A 15,888-nucleotide genomic window follows, 5' to 3' on the forward strand; every position below is an offset into this window, starting at 1 on the left:
ATATATATATATATATATATATATAGTGCTGGCAAACCAGGGAACCACCACTAGCAGTTAATCGTATCCATGAACAGCGGATCCTGGTGGTGATAAGGGGAGCAGCTCTGCAAAGCTAAATGTAGCCAACTGTTCCTTACTTTAAAAAATGTATGTTTATAAAACAAAAGAAAATATCGAGGCGTCGACGAAGAGGAATAATTAAATAACCAAATTGCAACGGCCCAGGATATTTTCTTATTTATAGATCTATGGGCGTTGTTTGGGCAGCATGGCCACCGCCATTATCATTCTTTGTCATGGACAAGCGCCGAACGTTCCAGAATATAAATGTCACTAATTGAATTGTTCTGGTCAATAACGTACATCAATCCGTATTCTACTCCTGCTGTGTGCAGCTATGGACATTGCGTGTCAGGCTCACGACACGCCTGGCACCGAATTATTCCACGTCATCGAAATCCAAATGGCAAATGTACTCCCATTCTCTGTTATTGCCCCTAAAAACAACCAAACCATACGCATCTCTTTTAAACGAATATATAAACATACTGACTCAAACTGATAATAGCTTTCGAGTCACTATCTTGTGTTGACGAGTCAAAAAATATTACTTTAGGTCATTGCGTTATAACCGGAAGTAGCGAAGTGGGAGTGAATTCAGCATGGCGGCCGGTGGAGTGATCGCTGTGTTTGTGACTGCGTGTTGTTGCATATCTTCTGCGATGGCGGCTCAATCTGCAACTATATCGCCGGCAGCATCTAATATACAAAAAGAAAAGACCGTGGCGTTGCAACACACGACAGACAGTCTTACGATTTTGATGTTGCTAGGACTTCTCATGTTGACAATTTTGACAGTCTGGCTATTCAAGCATCGACGATTTCGTTTTGTTCACGAAACGGGACTTTCAATGATATATGGTAGGTTTGTATGATGCACAATGTATCTGTTTGTGGTGGTCAGGTCGTTGAATGTATTATTTCAATGTTTATCTTTTCACATTTGTTACGAGCTGTGGTTGCACGCTGTGTCACAATACCACAATACCACTCACACAACAGCTGATATGACAAAACTGACAAACCCCGTTGAAACAGCAGCTTTATGCTACAGTCGTTACAGATCCCATTACGTACAACATATATTTAAAGAACATAAGTACCCATCCCTCACTTTCAAATTCTGAATATAAGGTGTACTTTGCATTATATTTCCTTGACAAACAAGGTATCAGTTTCGCAATGAGAGGATGAAGTATACTGTAGATCGTATGACATAGGGTGGCAGGCTTTTATAATGGGTTGAACCGTAGCCCCATGAAATGACATACTAATCTGCTGACAGTGATTAATTGATTAATGAATGAAATAAGGTATCCGGTTGTCACAGTTACTTCATTTACAGGCATAATGTCGTAATGAACCAAAGAGGTCATTTAAGATTAGATGTTTACCATGTTATTTTCATAATTCTTTTCATCTTCTCAGGTGGTTGTAAAGGAGAACACATCAGTAGTCATGTCATAAACATCAATTTTACATTCATTTCAGTAAGGTAATGTTACCATGGTTACTTAACCAATAATTTCACATGCCAGTAATAACATTACTCGCTGAGATTAATAGTTTGGTTATTTACAGGCCATCATTGCATGAGTATTGATTCACTCATTGGGATACGATAACATGCAATCAACCAAGTCACTTATCCTAACCACACAATTTATTTAGTCAGCCCTTACGACAAGCACAGATTGCTGGGGACCTCTACTTTTTCCCAGAATCCCTTGGGTCACAAAAAGGGAAAATGACTTGTATTTTTCAGCACAAGCCTAACAAGTAATGTGGGTGTGCAAACTTTCAAGAATAAGACATTTCCACTCACTGATAGAAATGTGTCACAGTGACCCACGAGCAGAAAAGGGACCTTATGGGTTTGTTTGTTTGTTCGCCCACAGCAATATTCCAGCTATATGACGGCGGTCTGTAAATAATCGAGTCTGGACCAGACAATCAAGTGATTCCACATAATTGGGATCGATGACATGCATCAACCAAGTCAAGCGAGCCTGACCACCCGATCCCGTTAGTCGCCTCTTATGACAAGCTTAGTCGCCTTTTACGGCAAGCATGGGTTGCTGAAGACCTTATCTACCTTGGATCTTCTCGCTGACTTGGTTGATGTGTGTCATCATATCCCAATTGCGTGGATCGATGCCCATGTTGTCAGTCATATAGCTGGAATATTGCTTAGTGCAGCGTTAAAAAACAAACATACATGTCATGTTGGTAAGGTCACAATACAAGACACAGTATGATGCATAAACATTTCACATGTGAGGAACCATTCTGCTCATCAAAGCAAATATATTGTCCAACCAAAACATATATTGTAAATCGAGTCAGTTACTAAAAATAGTGGCATGAAACCTCGTTTACATACAAGCCGAAAATATTATTTTACGATTTATGTCCATTTCATTATACATGTTATTATAGCTAAAATGGATAGAATTATCATTAAACCGCCCGCATATTATCAGAAATGAGAGGGCCACTGTAACTTGATAATGCCCTCATATTGCTTGACAACGGGCCAGTGTCAAGCCCGTTGTTAGGTGACGTCATAGGATAGGGATAGGTGACGTCACGTTCAATGGTGATGTCATCTGGTTTGTTCTATGACGTTTTCATATTTGTAAAAGTGGGTCAGTGACATTCGTGTTGATTGCAGTAAATGTTTCAAAACTGATATTGTTGTTTCTTTTTATTTGATAACAAATTCCCTCCATTTCAGCTATAATAACGGTCACGCATTATCATTTGCAGAAGCCCTTGGTCTTTTCAATTGCCCTCCTCATCGGGCAGTTGATGGAAGACCGCGGGCTCCTGCAAAATGATAATGCCCAGAAAAATGGCTTAACCCTTACATTAGAGTTTCATATTGAGGTATTACTTCCTGATATGACACTGTTATAGTCCCTACAGTATGTGATCACAATATATGACACCAGACAGGGCCATGGGTGAGGTGATCTGAGAGCATGGTGACTGTCTGATACTTTGTGGGGAAAACAGTACTCTTTTTGAAAAGTATGCAAATTGTGAAAAGAAGCAGTTGATATTAAATGTGAAGCTAATAAAACTGAATAATGTGTCATATTTTTCTTATGCCGCTAGTCTTGGTGGTCCAGAGATTTATCTCAGGTTCCAAACTTTTTCCCCAAGTGCCCTCAGCTTGCAAATTGGGACAGAATTTTGAAATTTTGATTATTTCAACGTTTTTATTTCTGTAAATTCTAAGGAATCAGGAAATTTTTAATTCAAATTGGGAATTTTTACTGTTATTTGCTGCAGACTTGGCATCTGAGCAGGTCTAGATAAATCCCTGCGATTAGTAGCTAGACATCCCACAGGGAAACTCCAGTCACTGGATTCCTGGTTGAAAAACTACAGACATTCGCACACTGAAGAAACATGGGACAGAAGTGCTTGGCCTCCCCAGAGGCTGATAATTGACACCAAGTTTGCAGCACATGTCTGTAAAATGTCCTAAATTGGAAATATTAACCTTCCCAATTCATATTTTAATAGCTATAACTAACGTAATGGACTTTTAGAGACTTGTACTTCATTGACAAAGTGGCCAGTAAACTGTAGGAGGAAGTGGCTTCAACGCTTATTGTTAGATTATTTGCATTGAAAGAAATGCACAATAAAATGTTAAAATACCTCTGAAATTACGAAACTCATAACTTTATAAATAATCCCAGCATTGGGCAAAATGTTTACTTTCTTCTCAGTTTGTCAACCAAGGGCATTTTTACTTGTAGAATGGAATCTCAGATAAATCCCTAGGTTTATACCCTGTCATCTGTAGACCAGTGACATTACAGCGCACCTAGTGGTTAAAGTGTTCGCTTGTCACGCCAAAGACCTGGGTTCGATTCCCGACATGGGTACAATGTGAGAAGCCCATTCATGGTGTCCCCCGCCGTGATATTGCTGGAATATTGCTAAAAGCGGTGTAAAACCATACTCACTCACTGATAACAATGTATTCTCCCCAAAGAATCATAGGATCAATATGATTCATGTTGTCCTTATGACAGAGCTTTATTGTGACTGTACCATGGCAAACCAGTATCCACATTAACTGGAATCGTGACGTGCTTCAGTAGATTTTCGATCCATGTTACATTAGTATTCATTTAACCAACACTGTAAGTAAATCTTTGCTCCCTAATATGATGCCTGTTCAGTAGGGATCCCATTCAGTTGGTTAGGCGGATGAAACCTGAAGCCATGCTGTCGATAGGCAGTATTCAGGGATGTAACTCTATACAGTGGGTAGGGTGTATTGTAGTTATTGTGTCAGTACAATTCAATACAGCTTCAATGCAAACTCTAACATATCTAAATGACTAGTTTTCCATGATTAAACTAGACACATGTTACAATGTTTGCATAGTCGGCAGGAACATGAGACAAGAGACGTGATTGTTGTTTTATGACACACTCAGCATATTCCAGCTACTGGTGTATGATTGAGATATGTAAGTAAACAAGTCTGGGGCAGATAAACCAGTGATGGATGTTATGAGTACCTTCCTTTTCCCAAGGGTTTTAAAGACACGCTCTCAAGTCCTTAAATATGACCATTTGGATCCATTAAGTTGACTCTTACACTGCGCACAGGTAGCTGGAGACCTCTCATTATCAGAATGCCCACATAGTGCCCTGGCCAGGGATATGTGTTTGCTTCCTTGATGTGATTGATGAGCAAAATAGCAATATAATATTTTGTAAGTAAATGGCTTTTGAAAATATAGTGCAGGCCGGTGGTGCTTTTATTGGGGTTGTTTAAGCTAATATGTAACCAAATTTTGTTTTCAGTATTTTTGGCAAAATCATGTTCTTCAAATACTGTTAGCCTATCACTGCCAGGGTCGTGTGTTCAAGACACAGAATATTTGGAGACATTTTTTTTTGGAAATAAAAACGAAACGTGCGGCGGACTTTATGATGAAGTGGGCGGTGCCCAAGAACCAAGACTATTATTTTTTTTAGCCTAACGATATATATCTGATGTTGTATATACCATTCACCAGAGTAATGCAATTCAATTTGTCCAGTGTGATATATATTAATTCTCTTGCTGTACCGTTTTGTTTTGAGAAATATTAAGTGCACTTCTTTCCATTTCAAGTTGATACCCTTACACCTTTTATGTCTATTACGGTATTTGTCCCATGACTTGAGACATACTATATAACTTGCTCACTGACCTGCCTGCTCATGTCTTCCTGCTAGTGTGTGTTAGGGGTGTCACGATAATCCAAATATCAACATATTGTTATTGGTGAGCACTTAAGGTCAATAAATCGATTGTTAAATCAGTTTCCGATCAATAATATCGATTTCAGTTAGGAATATTAATAGTTTCGATTGTATTTACCATATCATATGATTGAGTCAAATGCTGTTCAAATTCGTTTTTTTTTATCATGAGTGGTAAGAATTTACACATGGTAATGTGGAAGTTTCTTTTTTTTAAATATTAGGGTAAAGAAAAAAACAAAACAGTCATATCTCAAAATTTACTTTTTATTTGTTGTTATGGTTATCACATTCAAAGGAAACTTCAGTTCCAAGGTTTAATTCAACTCTAAAATCCATCTAAAATGATACACTGAAAACTATTGATATTTATCGCAATAGTAGCTTGCAATATCAATAGTTATCGCAATAGTTTCTTTCAATATCAATAGTTATCGCAATAGTGATTTCCAGACCAATAGTCACCCCTAGTGGGTGTTACCAATGTGAATTACACAATAACATACACTATAGACCAAGTTCAGCCCATTTAACTGCTTTAGAATGATTTATTTTTGTTACTATGGTTACAGGACTGATTGTTGGTGTGATCATTAAGTTCATCTATGCCACCCCCACGCCTCCGGTTACCCCCGATGATTCCAAAGTTTGGGCCGTGCTGTCCGAGTCCAACAACCAGACGTTCTACTCGGGGAACGCCCCACCCTCGCTGTACATCAGCCTCCCGGACAGCAAGAACGCCACCGCCAACGAGACGTTCAAGTACAACCTGACCAGCGATGGATCTGCGAAGCCAGAACCCATGCTGGAGAAAGCTGTAAGTGTGTTGACTTGAGGAAGAAGCCATGGGAAACATTCTTTGCATTGCTAATGTTACCTGTGGACGTGGATTCTGCAACAGTAACCTGTGCATCAGGTTTTTTTTATGATATGTGGCCCAATACGTTTTGAAAATGACCCCATGTTTTATGCTGAAGGGGTCACTGTCCCCACCATCAGGATCGCAGAACACTGTATACATAAACTGAACCAAGTTTACCTGGGGTAGCTGAGTACACGGCTTTCTGTGAGTAAACCATGTTATTTCACTGTATGATATATTTATTGACCCTGCATCCTTTCAACAGGTAACCTTTGAACCCGAGCTGTTCTTCAATGTGATGCTGCCCCTGATTATTTTCGAGGCTGGATACAGTATGAAGAGAGTAAGTAGCACACACTCTGTCAGTGTGAGTGAGTTGGGTTTAACACCACTTTTAACAGTATTCCAGTCATATCACGCCGTGTCAGCTTAATGTAGGAGGAAAGCCCGAAGTGATGCAGGTCTCAGACGTTTACCTCTTCGGTGAAACTCACGAGCATGGGTATGGTGCTGACAAACCTAGAAACATAATCGAGGCGAACCGGGATTCAAACCCACAATCATAGGTTTCTGGCGTGCCCAAGGGACGCAACTCTGCACAGCGAATCGCGGCGCCTTAGACGACTGGGCCACCCATGCTCCCTTGTCAGTGTGGTGATGATTGTTATCATTTTCATTATTACTCCTTTGAACCGAAAGCTTATCCCATCCTCAATGTGTTGGAGCCCATTTCTGGTGTCCCCAGCCATGGTATTGCTGGAATATTGCTAAAAGCATTCTTACACACTCACTCACTATGTTAAGCTGACATGCGGTGAAATAATTGAAATACCCTTCATGGGGGGTTAAACCAAACTCTCTCCAGCATTGGTTATTCTTCACTGAAATCTCCTGTCAAACATACTGACATTCGCTGAAGATCGGACCTTTGACTAAATATGTATTGGTCCTTGGGAAATGTTGTGTAGTGTTTAAAGGGCTGCAACGAACACACTATGAGGCAAAGACGATTTGTATCACGAATATAGGGTAACGAATATGATTATTAATTCACGAATACAATAACAAGTCAGCAGTTGATGTATTATTTGTTATATTCAGGGAAACAATAGCATAAATTATTTGACATGGTTTGTTAATTATTAATGTATTACACATTTATGTATTGCACTTATCCAGGTTCTAGTATCTGCTCAAATGCGACAATGACCAGTGACCTCAATACTGTCAAATTAAATATTATAAGAGATTTGTTTTTGAAGAAATCTATGCATATGATATGTTCTTATGGATATTTTTAGGTACCGGGTATGTAAATGTACATCATTGCATTTTCATAAATATTCGATTCCAGTGGCCACGTTTTATGAATTCAAGTCACGAATGGATGCGGTTTGATTCACCGAGTACGCAAGTGAATTGTAACAGCCCTAGTTTATAATCAAATACTTGTCTTGAAGTTGAGCTGAAAAAGTAGATGACTGAAGATCATTTCAGGCAATTGATGCAATAATGATTAACATGTATCATCAATGGAGAATGCATTGAAATGTTTTGTCTTTCAGCGTCATTTCTTCAAGAATCTTGGTGCGATCATAATGTTTGCTTTTATCGGCACAACAATATCCTGTCTGGCTGTAGGGTAAGTAGTGTGTCACCTATTGCTAGATGAACCCACTGAACTTTAATTCACTGACATGTCATACAGCTGGAATATTGCTGAGTGCAGCGTTAAACAGCCAAAATCTTTTTTTTTTAAATCATTTCAATAATTTCAATCCCTGGTTTGTATGTCTGCGACGTCAGTCATACGGAATATTGCAGAGTTTGGTGTTAAACAACAAACAAACAAAGAGGTCTTCATAGGATTGAACAACAATTTTTTTTAAATTCTGACACCATGTTTGTGGAATCTATGCAGGTATTTTTCAGAGCAAGTCAATGCTTGAATAGCTTGAGACTGCATGCTGTAATCTCGGTGGTTGTGTTGGCAGGGGGACCATGTTCGGGCTGACCCGGCTCATGTCCTACACAGAGTTCACACTCAATGACTGCTTCTTCTTTGGAGCCATCATCTCCGCCACAGATCCAGGTATGTGACCCAGGTGTAAGGGGTAGCCTTGTCTGTGGGGTAGGTGACCCAGGTTGGGGAGTAGCCTTGTCTGTTGGGTAGGTGACCGGGGTTGGGGAGTAGCCTTGTCTGTGGGGTAGGTGACCGGGGTTGGGGAGTAGCCTTGTCTGTGGGGTAGGTGACCCGGGTTGGGGAGTAGCCTTGTCAGAGGGGTAGGTGACCCGGGTTGGGGAGTAGCCTTGTCTGTGGGGTAGGTGACCCGGGTTGGGGAGAAGCCTTGTCAGAGGGGTAGGTGACCCAGGTTGGGGAGAAGCCTTGTCTGTGGGGTAGGTGACCCGGGTTGGGGAGTAGCCTTGTCTGTGGGGTAGGTGACCCGGGTTGGGGAGTAGCCTTGTCTGTGGGGTAGGTGACCTGGGTTGGGGAGAAGCCTTGTCTGTGGGGTAGGTGACCCGGGTTGGGGAGTAGCCTTGTCTGTGGGGTAGGTGACCTGGGTTGGGGAGAAGCCTTGTCTGTGGGGTAGGTGACCCGGGTTGGGGAGTAGCCTTGTCTGTGGGGTAGGTGACTGGGGTTGGGGAGTAGCCTTGTCTGAGGGGTAGGTGACCCAGGTTGGGGAGAAGCCTTGTCTGTTGGGTAGGTGACCCGGGTTGGGGAGTAGCCATGTCTGTGAGGTAGGTGACCCGGATTGAGGAGTAGCCATGTCTGTGGGGTAGGTGACCTTGGTTGGGGAGTAGCCATGTCTGTTGGGTAGGTGACCGGGGTTGGGGAGTAACCTTGTCTGTGGGGTAGGTGACCGGGGTTGGGGAGTAGCCTTGTCTGTGGGGTAGGTGACCGGGGTTGGGGAGTAGCCTTGTCTGAGGGGTAGGTGACCTGGGTTTGGGAGTAGTCTTGTCTGTGGGGTAGGTGACCGGGGTTGGGGAGAAGCCTTAACTGAGGGGTAGGTGACCTGGGTTGGGGAGTAGCCTTGTCTGTGGGGTAGGTGACCGGGGTTGGGGAGTAGCCTTGTCTGAGGGGTAGGTGACCTGGGTTTGGGAGTAGTCTTGTCTGTGGGGTAGGTGACCGGGGTTGGGGAGAAGCCTTAACTGAGGGGTAGGTGACCAAGTTTGGGGAGAAGCCTTAACTGAGGGGTAGGTGACCTGGGTTGGGGAGAACCCTTGTCTGTGGGGTAGGTGACCTGGGTTGGGGAGAAGCCTTAACTGGGGGGTAGGTGACCCGGGTTGGGGAGAAGCCTTGTCTGTGGGTTAGGTGACCCAGGTTGGGGAGTAGCCTTGTGTGAGGGGTAAGTGACCCGGGTTGGGGAGTAGCCTTGTCTGTGGGTTAGGTGACCCAGGTTGGGGAGTAGCCTTGTCTGTGGGGTAGGTGACCTGGGTTGGGGAGAAGCCTTGTCAGAGGGGTAGGTGACCTGGGTTGGGGAGTAGCCTTGTCAGAGGGGTAGGTGACCTGGGTTGGGGAGAAGCCTTGTCTGTGGGGTAGGTGACCTGGGTTGGGGAGAAGCCTTGTCTGAGGGGTAGGTGACCTGGGTTGGGGAGTAGCCTACTAGCCTTGTCAGAGGGGTAGGTACCATATTGATACCCATTTTGGTCAGGACCTGTGCCAACAATAAGTGCCTCCCTCCACCATCGATATTTATGCAAAATAACAACCTCTGGTCTGACTTTTTCTTTGTGTAACAAGAAGTCAATTTTGGGGGCTGGGGATACAGGAACATTGTCCGTCCGTCCTTCAGTCCACTTCTCAATGTGGAAAAAATTTCCCAAAAACTATTCAACTTAGAAAGATTCATTTTTTCGCACTGATCTGACTTGTCACGATCTCAAATGTGTTCGCAAATTGGTGTCGACATTCATTTTTTACGGAGTTATGGCCCTTGCTCCATGCTTTTCAACTCAGTACAAACTGTGTGAAAGGGGGACAAGTTTTTTCAGAAACTACTTAAGTTAGCTTATTTAAGAGATACTTATGAAGATGGAGTTATTGTCTTCCAGAGAGGGATCCTATTGTGTGTATTAATTTCACTTTTAATCATTTTTTCTGATGACATGAAGCGGGTAAAGTTCCTATCTCTTCTTCAGGCTTTATAGGACTGTTTTCTACAGTTTTTATTCACTACTGTATAAACAAACAAAATTCTAATGTGTCCCATGGTGGGGGATAGGGATACAACTGTTTTTATCAGATGTGCCTTGACATTGTTTGACTAGCCTGTGAACTGTTTCAGTGACAGTATTGGCCATGGTGGGGGATAGGGATACAACTGTTTTTATCAGATGTGCCTTGACATTGTTTGACTAGCCTGTGAACTGTTTCAGTGACAGTATTGGCCATGGTGGGGGATAGGGATACAACTGTTTTTATCAGATGTGCCTTGACATTGTTTGACTAGCCTGTGAACTGTTTCAGTGACAGTATTGGCCATGGTGGGGGATAGGGATACAACTGTTTTTATCAGATGTGCCTTGACATTGTTTGACTAGCCTGTGAACTGTTTCAGTGACAGTATTGGCCATGGTGGGGGATAGGGATACAACTGTTTTTATCAGATTTGCCTTGACATTGTTTGACTAGCCTGTGAACTGTTTCAGTGACAGTATTGGCCATGGTGGGGGATAGGGATACAACTGTTTTTATCAGATGTGCCTTGACATTGTTTGACTAGCCTGTGAACTGTTTCAGTGACAGTATTGGCCATGGTGGGGGATAGGGATACAACTGTTTTTATCAGATGTGCCTTGACATTGTTTGACTAGCCTGTGAACTGTTTCAGTGACAGTATTGGCCATGGTGGGGGATAGGGATACAACTGTTTTTATCAGATGTGCCTTGACATTGTTTGACTAGCCTGTGAACTGTTTCAGTGACAGTATTGGCCATGGTGGGGGATAGGGATACAACTGTTTTTATCAGATTTGCCTTGACATTGTTTGACTAGCCTGTGAACTGTTTCAGTGACAGTATTGGCCATGGTGGGGGATAGGGATACAACTGTTTTTATCAGATGTGCCTTGACATTGTTTGACCCGCCTTTGAACTGTTTCAGTGACAGTATTGGCTCTATTTCACGACCTCCATGTCGACGTGGATCTTTACGCAATTGTATTTGGAGAAAGTGTCTTCAACGATGCAGTGGCTATAGTTTTATCAGGGTAAGGACATCACATTGTCGCTTTGTGATGAGTGGGAAAATGGACGATAACTGTCATGTATAGACTTTGAGTAGTTCTTCGAACTGGATACCAGCGCTTTATAAATCTGTAGTTATTATATACATTATATTTTCTTGTGTATTGTGTATTTTCAGAAGAAAAACCCTGTTGAGTGTTTTTAAACACGCAGACAATGAGTTTTGATTGATTTTCCCAAACACAGACATTACTCCTTGTATCTTGCATTTAACAAATCAGTTACAAACTATGCCTGTTAGTGCCATTGTTACACCGTTTTGTATCAAAAGATGTATTTTAGGGTTTAAGTCAAACCTCCATTTTATTATTTTGGTTCAAAATTGCATTTGAAAATGTGTATATCAATTTCGGTGAAATCATGTGTCACCGTAACCTTTCTCAGATTACCACTATTGACACCTTGAAACTAACCTTAGTTGTCAGGGAATGAGTACACATCTGATAAGTGCCATACTTTGACTCATATGTCACAATGGTTGTTTTTATAAGTCAGTATTTTGTTTTGCCTGAAAGGCCAATTTAAATTTTAGGCATTATATAAAGAAATTCTAATCTTAAATTGGCCTTGATGATTTGATGAGATTACTGATGTGCACGACTTTATTTATCTTCAACTTCTACCACAAGTTGAGCACAAATGATTTGTGGTTTTTTCTTTAATTTTCTTTAGTGTTTTGATGATGTGCTGTTTCAGGTCTGTAGAAACATATGGACAGCTCTCAGGAGGGAAAAAGTTCAATGCAGAGGCATTCTTCAAAGCTCTTGGCAATTTCCTTGGAATATTTGGTGGCGCTTTCGCCATCGGATCTCTCATGGGATGTGCGACAGCACTGGTATCCTTGTTGAAGCATTTGCACAAGAGCTTGTTATCTAAAATGATAATCAGGAAACTTACTTTTTTTTGTCAGGACTAGTTATTTTTTTCCCCTACCATGGGTTTACTTATACAGTGATCGCTCGCTATTGCGCTACCAATGGGGTCCAAATAATTGGTGGGCGTTATAGACGATGAGCCGTTTAACCGAGGCCGAGGCGGGGGAGCGCGCTCGGCAAATCTCAAATCATCAATAGGCCTATGTGTTTATCTCACGTCACGTCAAAATAGTATATATTTTTATGGACCTAGATCTACCTGTAATATCATTCATTTATTAAATCTGTCATATTTCACAATGTCTGAAATACGTATTCCATTCTAATTTATCATTTTTTATCAATAAATTAAAAAATTATTCACTATTTCCCGCGATGTTATTGAAAATAAAATTCTCGGACACACATTTCGACAACGGGTCCGCATCGAACATGTCAAAGTGCAAAATAAAGACTATTTTAAGCAAATCTTTAAATATATTATACAAAGTGATAAATAAAATCAACAAAAATATATCTAAAAGTAATCAAACTTACATCTAAGTTATTATTTCCATCGTTTCGTGCGATCGCGTGTAATGTAAGTCAAATGACATCTCGGCTTTCGTCGCCTTGAATTCTCGGCTCGGACACAACGTTTAATGCAAAAATATATGCATGAAAAATCTTTGTCACAGCTCGTAACCTAGCACGATACATTCGCAAAGTTCCATATTTTTAATATATATCGTGATTTCCTGCTTAAAACGTTCAGAATAACACGATTTAACAAAAAATCTTTCGCTAACTTCTGAAATTTATCAAACACGAGCTTTGTATCACAGCTTGATTGGCTGCCTGAGGTCACGTGCTCAAAATTGACCAATCACGAAACTTGTAGCAGATTTCGGCAAGAAAGCGTCATTAGAAACAAATTTTAATCCAATGAAATCGCTTGTTATAACTACGGGGAAAAAACAGGCGATGTTACGAAAGCGCGATTACGAAATGAATGACCGCCGTGTTGTGACAGCAACTACATGTGTGTGACAGTTTAGCCTTAAATTGGATTGACCACTAATTAAGAATATAAACTTCACTTGTGGTTCTCTTTTATTGCATGCATGCGCTTCTAAGATCAAAGGATGTATAGTGTGAAAAGTTAACTAGTAGAACAATCGTATTTCCGGGACCTGCCGCGGATGTTTTCAAACAGATTATTAGAACTCCATTCAGCGATAAACCGTTGATTATGCAATGAGAAGCGTTATGTGCAAATAAACAACGAACCACAATACAATCATATCTGTGTAAAACTCTCAGTATTAAAAGTGTACATAAATTTTGGGAGCCATGCGTTACCGCGCGTAATAACCGAAGTAGCGCTTTATCGAAGAGCGCAATAGCGAGCGATCACTGTATATTAGATACTTTTTGAATACTTCGAAAATTGGTCCTGTAAATATTTTTTTACAGAGTTATTTCCCTTGCTGCTTGTTTTTAGATTTTCTTACAAAGTGCATAGTGTTTGCAAATGTTTTTTCAGAAACTACTGAAGTTAACTTATCTGAGAGATACTCATCAAGATTGATTAAGAGAATTGGCGCCATAAATTATTTTTTCAGAGAAGGTGCCTTTCACATTTACTGTTTTTTCTCATGACATAAAGCCATGCTGGTGCCTGTCTCTTCTTTATATTCACTGCTATATGAACAAACAAACTTCTAGTGTGCCTCATGGCAGGGATAGTGAAAATGCTATTTTCTTGTTGATATTATGGTATTCCTTGGTTTGTCACCACCATGTCCTGCTTGTGGGTTTCACCAAACTGTTAAATGTGTCAGACCTGCATCACTTCAGGCTTTCCTCCCACGTCAAGCTGACATGCTGGGATGTAACTGAAGTACTGTTCAAATAGCATCTAACTCAGTCAGTTGTGATTTAGCTCTGATACTGTTGGCATTCAGTATACAGAGCCTTTCTCTCACTCACAAACATACACAACTATGACATTCTGTCAAAGACACTAAATAGATCCTTGACAGACTGCAGATCACAAAGTACACAAAGATCCGAGACTTCCCGCTGCTGGAGACGGCACTCTTCTTCCTCATGTCCTACAGCTCATTCCAGACAGCGGAGGTGGCCGGACTCACAGGTAGGTCACACTGCCTGTCTCTCCATGGAGGTGTCAGGGAGGAATAGGTCCCAGCTCTCCATGCCTGTCTCTCCATGGAGGTTTTAGGGAAGAATAGGTCCCAGCTCTCCATGCCTGTCTCTCCATGGAGGTGTCAGGGAGGAATAGGTCCCAGCTCTCCATGCCTGTCTCTCCATGGAGGTGTCAGGGAGGAATAGGTCCCAGCTCTCCATGCCTGTCTCTCCATGGAGGTGTCAGGGAGGAATAGGTCCCAGCACTCCATTCCTGTCTCTCCAAGGAGGTGTCAGGGAGGAATAGGTCCCAGCTCTCCATGCCTGTCTCTCCATGGAGGTTTCAGGGAAGAATAGGTCCCAGCTCTCTGGGTTCGTCTCTCCATGGAGGTGTCAGGGAGGAATAGGTCCCAGCTCTCCATGCCTGTCTCTCCATGGAGGTGTCAGGGAGGAATAGGTCCCAGTATTCCATGCCTGTCTCTCCATGGAGGTTTCAGGGAAGAATAGGTCCCAGCTCACCATGCCTGTCTCTCCATGGAGGTTTCAGGGAACAATAGGTCCCAGCTCTCCATGCCTGTCTCTCCATTCAGGTTTCAGGGAAGAATAGGTCCCAGCTCTCCATGCCTGTCTCTCCATGGAGGTTTCAGGGAAGAATAGGTCCCAGCTCTCTGGGTCCGTCTCTCCATGGAGGTGTCAGGGAAGAATAGGTCCCCGCTCTCCATGCCTGTCTCTCCATGGAGGTGTCAGGAAAAGAATAGGTCCCAGCTCTCCATGCCTGTCTCTCCATGGAGGTGTCAGGGAGGAATAGGTCCCAGCTCACCATGCCTGTCTCTCCATTGTGGTGTCAGGGAAGAATAGGTCCCAATACTCCATGCCTGTCTCTCCATGGAGGTTTCAGGGAGGAATAGCTCCCAGCACTCCATGCCTGTCTCTCCATGGAGGTTTCAGGGAGGAATAGCTCCCAGCACTCCATGCCTGTCTCTCCATGGAGGTTTCAGGGAGGAATAGGTCCCAGCTCTCCATGCCTGTCTCTCCATGGAGGTGTCAGGGAGGAATCGGTCCCAGCTCACCATGCCTGTCTCTCCATTGTGGTGTCAGGGAAGAATAGGTCCCAATACTCCATGCCTATCTCTCCATGGAGGTTTCAGGGAAGAATAGGTCCCAGCTCTCCATGTCTGTCTCTCCATGGAGGTTTCAGGGAAGAATAGGTCCCAGCTCTCTATGTCTGTCTCTCCAAGGAGGTGTCAGGGAGGAATAGGTCCAAGCTCTCCATGCCTGTCTCTCCATGGAGGTTTCAGGGAAGAATAGGTCCCAGCTCTCCATGATTGTCTCGTCATGGAGGTTTCAGGGAGGAATAGGTCCCAGCTCTCCATGCCTGTCTCTCCATGGAGGTTTCAGGGAGGAATAGGTCCCAGCTCTCCATGCCTGTCTCT

General features: G+C 42.5%; 1 protein-coding gene across 7 annotated transcripts in view; it reads left to right on the forward strand.

Moving 5' to 3' along the window:
* Positions 1–648: 648 nt before the first annotated feature.
* LOC124152642 (sodium/hydrogen exchanger 9-like) overlaps positions 649–15,888 on the forward strand; it is a 61,244-nt gene continuing 46,004 nt past the window's right edge. For all 7 annotated transcript variants that reach the window (XM_046525648.2, XM_046525646.2, XM_046525643.2 and 4 more), the window contains exons 1-8: positions 649–924; positions 5,916–6,160; positions 6,471–6,548; positions 7,771–7,847; positions 8,200–8,297; positions 11,311–11,416; positions 12,150–12,288; positions 14,360–14,465. In XM_046525648.2, coding sequence (XP_046381604.1) covers positions 666–924; positions 5,916–6,160; positions 6,471–6,548; positions 7,771–7,847; positions 8,200–8,297; positions 11,311–11,416; positions 12,150–12,288; positions 14,360–14,465 — 1,108 coding nt within the window. In that variant the 5' untranslated portion in view covers positions 649–665. The remainder of the gene's footprint in view (positions 925–5,915; positions 6,161–6,470; positions 6,549–7,770; positions 7,848–8,199; positions 8,298–11,310; positions 11,417–12,149; positions 12,289–14,359; positions 14,466–15,888) is intronic.

The sequence above is a fragment of the Haliotis rufescens genome, unplaced genomic scaffold, assembly GCF_023055435.1.
Source record: "Haliotis rufescens isolate VD_foot unplaced genomic scaffold, xgHalRufe1.0.p SCAF_9, whole genome shotgun sequence".
NCBI lineage: Eukaryota > Metazoa > Mollusca > Gastropoda > Lepetellida > Haliotidae > Haliotis > Haliotis rufescens.